This window comes from Gekko japonicus, unplaced genomic scaffold, assembly GCF_001447785.1.
Source record: "Gekko japonicus isolate JY-2015 unplaced genomic scaffold, Gekko_japonicus_V1.1 scaffold1295, whole genome shotgun sequence".
Classification (NCBI taxonomy): Eukaryota; Metazoa; Chordata; class Lepidosauria; order Squamata; family Gekkonidae; genus Gekko; species Gekko japonicus.
This window is the reverse complement of record NW_015168688.1, coordinates 120,680-129,700: the sequence shown is the minus strand read 5'-3', so window position 1 is coordinate 129,700 and position 9,021 is coordinate 120,680. Positions and strand designations below refer to the sequence as shown.

The 9,021-nt window shown below is 43.1% G+C and overlaps 1 protein-coding gene across 1 annotated transcript in view; it reads right to left on the bottom strand.

The window, feature by feature from the left end:
- Nucleotides 1-7,000: 7,000 nt before the first annotated feature.
- PCYT1B (phosphate cytidylyltransferase 1, choline, beta) overlaps nt 7,001-9,021 on the bottom strand; it is a 60,741-nt gene continuing 58,720 nt past the window's right edge. The window contains exon 8 of the mRNA XM_015415442.1: nt 7,001-7,361. Coding sequence (XP_015270928.1) covers nt 7,149-7,361 — 213 coding nt within the window. The 3' untranslated portion in view covers nt 7,001-7,148. The remainder of the gene's footprint in view (nt 7,362-9,021) is intronic.

Sequence of the window (9,021 nt, the reverse complement as noted above, 5' to 3'; positions counted from 1 at the left end):
TGGAGACCCTCTGAATGACAGATCAGAGAGCGAACTGATTTTGGAGCGTGTGGAATGTTCTAGAGAAGTGCCACCACCATTCAGCTTTTATTTATAAGGGAGATGAGTGCAACACTTAATATTCCTTTGAAGTTCTGAGTTTGAGGGTGAGTGGGTGCTTGTAGCCTTCTGGAGAAGGGTTGTTTTGTCTGGGTCTGTGACGACCTCTTCTCTTAGGAGGTCTGGGTTTGCTTTAAAAGTGTTCTTATGTTTTATTTTACTTTGGGTATTCTGGCTGCCACCAGGAAATTTTAGGCTTTCCAAACCTTTATACTTTCTTCGTCTGGTTTTGGTATTGTGACCCAGGGTCTGGGCTTTCGAGGAACTATGTGTTTCCTGAGGAAAAATGGATCAGGCTTCTGGGGTAACTTAAATAAAAAGGATTTATTTGAAGAACAAAGTAAGAAGTTGTTTAAACTGTAACTGTTTTGGAAATAGGTATTTGTAAGTACTTTAGGTCAACTGTATCACACTCTTTGTTACTTTGACTCTTTTTAAGAACTGTAGATTCACTTTACAGATATAAGCTCCTTTCTCTCTCACACTGTCATGGCACAGCACTTTCAGTTATCTCACAGGGATTTATGCATATACTTTGTCAGCACTTTCAGTTCTCTCTCAGGGATTTAGGCATATAACGTAACACTCTTTCATATAATGAACTAACTCGTCCCACACAGGGATGGGTCTCTCCTCTCTTACACAGAACTTAACTGTCTGCTTAACAGAGAGACTTTTACTCTTATATTCCACACAGGAAAACCTCTCTCACAGAGACCTCAGGACAAAACTGCTTAACTAACTTCCACTGTCTGCATCAACTGTCATATACCCAACAGTCACCCCTGATAGACATTCCAATCATCCACACAGCGTCCATTCCAAAACCCCTCCCCCTCTCTGTCACTCACCAATCACACCACTTGCCTGTTTCAACCACACTAGACTTTCACACAGCAATGTAAACCAAACTTTTAAAGACACACACACACAAATAAACATGAAATTGTTACAGGGTCTGTTGCTAATTGAGCAAGTTCTGTTTGCCTGGGGCTGATTCCAAGCCCCACCCTCTGCTGTTGCTGTTGGAAGGTGGGGGCTGTGGGCCTCTGAACTTTAAGGCTCCTCCTAGGCAGAGGCGTGAGCCTTTGGCACAAGCCAAAGAGCGAGACATAGAGATAAGGGAAGGGGGTGAAGTATAATAGCTCAGCCTCCTTCCAGCCTACGTCCCATCTCAAAGGTTGTACATAGTGGGGCTACAACAAATGACCCCCTTCCGACATTGGTGTTGTGTAGCGCCTGGTCTATAAACAATAAGACCATGGTCCTTCAGAACTTCCTGCGCATGCAGAATGTAGACCTGGTGTGCATGACCGAGACCTGGGTATGGGATGGGGAGACTGTAGCTGTCTCCCAGCTTGCCCCTCCTGGGTTCTCAGTCCCATCGCGGACTAAGGGGCGGGGGGGAGTGGTTCTATTCATTCGGGAGTCTTACTCCTTCAGAGTGCTCCCGCTACCAAAGATCTCAGGCACTGAGTGTGCCGGCCTAGTGTGGGAGGCCGGGAAGAGTTTGGCGATTTGGCTGGTGTACCAACTTCCCAACACACCAGCCAATAGCCTGCCGTCCCTGATGGAGGCTGCTTTGGGCTGAGCATTGGAACATCCTAGACTGATAATCCTGGGTGATTTCAATGTCCATGCCGACGATGCAACCTCCATTCAGGCAACAGATATGGTGTTGTCCATGGTGGCGCTAGGACTCTCCCAATATAAAATGACTCCCGCTCACCGGGCTGGGCACATGCTGGGGTTACAGTGGACCCAATTACTGCCTTAGCAGTACCATGGTCAGACCACCTTGCTCTGAAGGCCCATCTGAATGTTTCCCCCCAACCCTGTTTTGGCAGCGAGTGTATTTTAGCTTGTCCGTGGAGCCAAATGGACCCTATGCCACTTCAGATGGCCCTGCGGGATCCGATGCCCCCTGGTGGTTTATTAGATGAGCTTGTAGAGGATTGGCATGTCCAACTCTCGACAGCCATCAACGAGATCACTCCCCGACATCCTCTGCGCTCTCGCTCTAGGCTTGCTCCCTGGTTCACCCAGGAGCTGCAGCTTATGAAGTGGAGGCTAAGACAACTAGAGAAATGGTGGCGGCACGCCCGTGATGAAGCTGCAAGAGTATCCTATAGGACATTTATGAGATCCTATGAGATGGCAGCCAAAGCTGAGAAGTGTGAAATCTACACGGCCACTATTGCATCTGCGAGCTCATGCTCAGCCCAGTTATTTAGAACAATTTGGTCCCTGACCAAAGGAGTAATCACACTGCATTTAATTTTTTTTTTTTTTTTAGGGGGATTGTATGGCTAGACTTTATTTATTTGAGTTGCATTCTTGTCCTCTTGGTTTCCAGTTTGGTTTTCATTTTATTTCTTTTAAAAATCCTTATTTTTTTTTGTGCTGTGGTGTGCGGCTACACTGCACCATTGCCCTCACCCTGCTGGAGTCCCACCCCTCCCCTCACCCTGCAACCTCACCAGCCAGCCCCCCCCTCCATTCCAACGCCACCGGATGGGATGCCACCAGACGGGGTGTGGGAAAGAAGCAAAGTGGTGGCGGCAGGGTGGTCAATCCAGCACCCCATCTGTTTTTCATCTGCATTGTGAATTGTGGTGATGGCTGCCATGGCAGCAGTGGCGGTGCCGCGGCTACCTCCCCACCTGCCCCATGCCCTCCAACTTAAAAAAAAATCCTGGCTATGCCCCTGATACTGGGCAGCTTTAGTAGTCATGAAGGTCAATAAAAATCACCACTCAGCTTTGCACCCAAGCAATTCTAGGTGGGATTCAAGCCTATGATTCCAGATCCCGCAACTCACTGACACATCAACTAAGTCAATAGATTGCCAACTATGAATAGCCTGAAGCTCAATCATACATAAATATATGAAGCTGCCCTATACTGAAATCAGACTTCTGGTTCATCACAGTATTGTCTACTTAGAAGGACAGTCAGTGGCTCTCCAGACTCTCATGCAGAGATCTCTGAGTTCTTTCACATCACCTACTACCAGATCTTTAACTGAAGATGCCTGGGATTGAACTGAGGGCCTTCTGCATGCCAAGCAGAAGCTCTGCCACTGAGCCACAGCCCCTCTGAACTATTTTTGCAACTACATCTTACCCACTGCTCTTTATCTGGGCACTGAAAATGTAGCTTTACACCAATAGCGAACAATCTGGTCCAGTTCTTGTATGTTTAAACACTGATTTGCCCAAGTATCAGTAAAACAAAGAGAGCATGTACATTTCTCATTGTACTTCTTTTACTTTCCATATTTAGCATGGGTATATGAAGAGCCCATAACACAGTCAGTCAATGCTCATGACTAAAAGTTAAAATACACCACTGTGTGAATAAACATAATGTTCTGTCTATTCTATCTGGAGGTTGCTTCTAGAATTTTGTACTATGGTGCCAGTTGCTCCTCCCTCATTCCTACATGAAAACATTATATTACATTTGTAAGGCTTTGTTGCCGGGCAAAACATACAGTAAGTCTGTAAGGTATACCAAAAATTAAATTTTGGTGGTTGAGGGTTTAAAAAAAAAATCTTTCAGGTTTCAGAACCACAAACATACACTTTACCCTTCCTCCTCCAATAAAAAGCCATTCTACAAGTAAACATCCTGAAATTTCAACTTTTTTTTCTAATTCAAAATGAGTTCTCAGTGAACAGTACCAGCAAGGACCTGGCTGATCTCACTGGAGATTTATTTCTGATAGGAAGACTTCAGACTTGCACATGTGAGATTCAAACATGTCCTAGGGATAAAGCTACAGCACCTTGCATACCTGATAACCACAGAAAAAATTTGATCAGTTCTTCCTTTCATGCATACAAGATGTGGGGTCCCTCATAATGAAAACACATTATACATGAAGATGTAATCAAGCAGCTGGGGTTTATCTCCAAAACATAAATATACAGAAGCAAGCCCTCCTATTATTTTAACTGCCTTTGGTTGCTTTCAATACCTATTTGGGAAATTTCTTGAAAAATCATGCTTGCCAATGAATTCTATAGATCAAGCAAAGTGTCTTGATTGTTGGAAGCAACCATTGGAAACAGGCCTTCAGTATAAAAACCATATTAATACATCCTATTAGCACTTTGCAAAATCAGTTTATGGATTATGGAATGGTTCTTGAAAATTTCTTCTGCAAGATATTTGACAGGATTTCATCAAAGCAGCAACTGTCTTCACAAATATAAAACTGCCACAGAGTCACTGTATAATTAACTGGAGCATTTTTTTTTAAAATTAAAATAATGTAAATGTTAAGAATTTGTGGTGTCTCTTCATCTTTAGAGGTTCCCCTTTATTCTGGGCTTAGAAAGAAGAATTAGCATATTGAGGGTGCCTTTGTGATCTTTGAGGGACCTGGTCACCCTCAAGTTCAGACCTTCGAGTTCTTTAAAAGAACTCAGCAGACACCATGATGGGTAATAAGAAACAAAGACATATATATATAAAAGAAAGATTGGTGTATATAAAAGAAAGATTGGTGATGTTAGTGCCAATGTCCTGAAGAGTTGTACCTCTAACTGTATTAAAGTTTGCTACACTGACTGTACTTACCATGTACATATTCAGTTTATTATAGCAAGGTAAAACTTTTGATTATTTCCCATATTTGCTAATGACTGCTGTTGTACAAAATAATTTGTAGCTTCGTATCTTGTATAGGAAGCATACCATATCACTAGGCAATTCATAGGAAAAGCCCAGAACCATACAAACTACCAATATCAAGGTGCTTCAACAAAGAGATACACTCAGGTGGGTAGCTGGGTTGGTCTGAACAGAACAAAGTTTGAGTCCAGTGGCACCTTTAAGACTTACAAAGTTTAACTCTGGATATATGCTTTTGTGTGCCAATTTTAATGAATTTTAATGAATTTTCAGTTGCCACAGTTCTCCATGGTGTTTTTTTTTAAGTAGAATTGATTTTTAATACAATATTTAATGTAACTTATGCATTTTGTTCTGATTGCCCATCTGTCATAGTTTGTTCTCCCTGATTTATAGGCCTGTTATGCAGATAAGCCAGTCTAATACAGAGCTTGGGTGGGATAGACCAGCTGGTTGTTTGTCATTCCTTATTCCAGATACTATGAAGTGAAACTTCCAATAGCGTTATATGTGTTTCCGCTAGAAGATTCAGTGTTTAAAATTATCAGTCATTTGGATACTTAACAGATAGCTCTTGAATCCAAGCACCACCTAGCTGCTTTTTTCTTTGCTATGTGTAGCATCTTCTAGTTCATTAATCTCTAGGGCAGGCTAATACAATCCACCACATGTTGTCCTCTGTCAGGTGTCTCCCACACAGTTGCATCCAGGATAGGGAGCAAAAACAGGACATTTGTGGAACCCCTAGTGGGCTACCATCATATAGCTGTTGGGCTGCATTTGCTTCATAGATCACATTCTACAGGCTTGCTTTATGTCACAAATTATTCATTTCAGAAAGCAAGGAATTTCGAAGGCAGAGTACTTCAGACACAATCAAACTGATCAATAAGCCACCCTTTATGGAATGCAGAGGAATGGCTAAGGGAGAACTCCTGTTCCAGGTGATTTGGCTAAAGAGATGGTGGCTTGATTACATAAAAAAGAGCCATCCTGAAATCTGATGCCTTATTGGACATGCTATGAAAACCCTCCAATATCCATTGATCTCCATGCATTTACATTACTTTACAAGGTGGGCTTCTGATGTTTGGCTTAGGCATTTCAAGGCTAGGTGTGGATACTCCAGTGACACAAGCTGCTATAACTGCAAAAAGAAACCAAAGCTGGGTCTATACAATAAATTTACAGTTTCTTCTATGCACTTACGCTCTGCATAAGTACGTGTATACAGTATATAGTATGAGCATGCTTTTATATAATGAAAAACATTTTAAAAACAGTCTATTGAATACAGGATGGAAAAAACATAGTGGGGTGTATAGTTCACTGAAAAAGTTATTCTTAAAAGATGTTTCCATCCTGAAATAAGCCCAGCGAAGTTCAAGTTCTAATGTAATGGTTTACATCCAGGGCATTTCATGGATTCCTGCTTTTTCAAAATAAGCTCATGAAGTTGTAAATTGTCCCTGGATGGCTCAAAGATTGTCTTAACAAGGGGTGCAAGTGCCCTGTTTTCAAATAAATATGTATCTGTGGAAATAATTTAAAAAGCCAACCTGTGGATTTGAAACATTATATCAGGAATAGTGCAGATCTTAGACACCGTGTATATACATTAAAAATAAAGGGTCTGGCCACTCTTTAGAAACAGCACCTAAGACACTGCTTTCTGGCTGAACAGCTTTCTGAGCAAAACCAAAGAAATCGCTGACCAAAAAAAGTGAGCTTCTGAGGCACTAGTAAAACATAGAACGAGTTGACCAAACAAATTGCATTCACATAAAAGCAACCGTGCCCTATACAAAAGCCTGCTCAACAAGCAACATTCACAAACTTAATCAGATTCAAAGAGTGTCCAGTGTGGGAGAAAAGAGAGTTCAGTTCCACTGGCATGGTTTGATTTTTGGTGTTCTTATTCTCCTTTGTTTTCAAAAAAACACAGCTTTTTGCTGCTTCCATGTAGTATTTCTCATTCATTCTGAGAAGGTCCAGCTTTTAGCCATTATGCAATGGAGTTCAAAAGCAGATACATTTTGTTTAGCCAAAAGGGACTGCCATACACCAGCTTGCTTCCTCTCAAATGGTGTACAATTCCCCTTTTATGCAAGATTCTCCATAAATATTCAGTAGCTTTAGTAGCAGCAATGTCAGCACAATACATTACTCAGAATAGTTGGTATGCAGCTCAGATATTTTGCATATCCTTGTCATCATTCAGTAGTGGTCCAGCAACCCCCCTTTCTGCAAGTATCTGTGCTGTAGCTGAGATCTCCAGTGTCCATGTTGTGCCCCCTTCCTGTTTCAGAAGTATCCCATGCATTGTTTTTGTTTCTCCCACTTCACTTGTGGATTAGAGAGCCATTTGTGTACTTTGTTTCTCTTCTTTGTAATTTTTATTTTGTTTTTTATTTTTCATACTCATCTCCCTCGCTCATGCTGCTAATGGATGCTGAGGCAGCTTTTGGAGATGAAGGGGGTGACATTTTCCTGAAGAGCCAGGGAGAAGGGGGAGATGGAGACCGTGATGGAGATCGTCCTCGCGTTGGACTGCTTGTGGGACTTTGTCTTGGAGATAAGGCTTGGAGCATGCGGCCACTCCTCTCTTGAAACATCTGCTTCTGGAAAACAAAAAAGTGAACAAAACAGGCTCATGACACAACTACAACAGGAGAGGTCAGTAAACTCGGAGGAGGGAACAGCAGTGATTTAGAATGGACCGATAAGCTGCAAAAGTTGTCAGTAGATAGGGCAGCATGAGATACCAAGATGCTATTCTTGGACATGTGATGATGTGCATTTTTCAATCACATTCAAGTTTTACATTTGCATTACTGATATCACAAAATCCAAAACTGTTTAAATGCTATGTAAAAAAATGCGACTGAAAACTTTCTGCACCACAAATAATATTTGGTACAGGTATGAGTATGTATGTCATATAAAGTGCACAAGACTATCCTTGCTTTTATTTGACCATGCTATATAACTATTACAATTATTTCAGTTTGTGGTCACAAAATGCTTCTTGTTCTCAGCTACTTACATTTCTGCAGGATCGTTCTGGACATGTGAAACTATGTGAATGTTTCCCAAAGACATTAGTAGTACAGAAATGTGAGGTGGCTAATCAAGAGAGACACATTGCCTTTACAATTCGTCCTAAATATGTTTACTCAAAAAAGTGATCTTGCTGACTTGGTGCTACATTCACTAAATCTCTACAGTTAGCAATCCCCAACAGGACATCTACCAGTGTCAAGGGTTACCACTGATATGACTCCTGGTGCTGGGGTTTTGCCAGGTACCCCCTGGCCACTCGAAGGGGATTTCCCAACCAGCTCCAGGTTGGGAAATGCCTGGAGATTTGAGGATTGAGCTTGAGGAGGAGACAGGGACCTCAGTAGGGTACAATGTCATACAGTCCACCCCCCAAAGCATCCATTTTGTCCAGGGGAACTGATCTCCATAGTGTAGAGATGAGCTGTAATTCAAGGGAATCCCCAGGTCCCATCTGGAGGCTGGTATCCCAACCTGGTGCTCAGTTACTGCCTCACTGCCCTACTTCTTCACTTCTTCCTTATCCCTCTTCAAGTTCCTTTCTTTGTTTTGTTCTCAATGGACATCACAGTCATTCCTTTTTTACACGTTCCTTTGTTTTGTTCTCCTTTAAACTCACAGTCCTTCCTTTTTTTACTCTTCCCTTTTTCAGTTTTCACATTCCTTCCTTCCCCTTTCTCTCCCCTTCCCTATCCTTCACCCCTGACCCATGCCACTTCTCTAGGTGTCTCTGAGGTATACTAAAAGTGAAAGTACCGAGAGGTGGTGGTGGTGAATGACCTTCAGCTGCTTCCTCCAAAATCTGATCAGTAGCTGCAGTTTAAAGGATAAGGTTGCTTGAGCTCACAGCTTGGCTCCATTTGCGTTAATTAGTGCTCTTTAATATCTACAAGTGGAGACCCGCAACAAAATGTTGCCTACTGTGTTCTAGTTGGGTCTCCACTTGTTCTCTCCCCCCCGGCTCCGAGCCCCACAGCCCGGAGAGGGAGCCCGCCCCGCTCCTCAAGAGCACCGTCCAGCCGGCCCTCCTCGCGGGGGGGGAGGCAGAGGACGCAGCAGGAGGAGGTAAGTACCCCCCATCCTGCTGGTTCCCCCGTGTCCTCCACCCCCTATTGCCTTCCCCCCTTGCCTTCCCCCCTGGCTCCTCGCTGTTCCCCCCCCCCTCTGCCCCCAAAGCGACGGGCGAGCGGCGTGCCGCTCGGCCGTTGCTGCTGGTTTCCA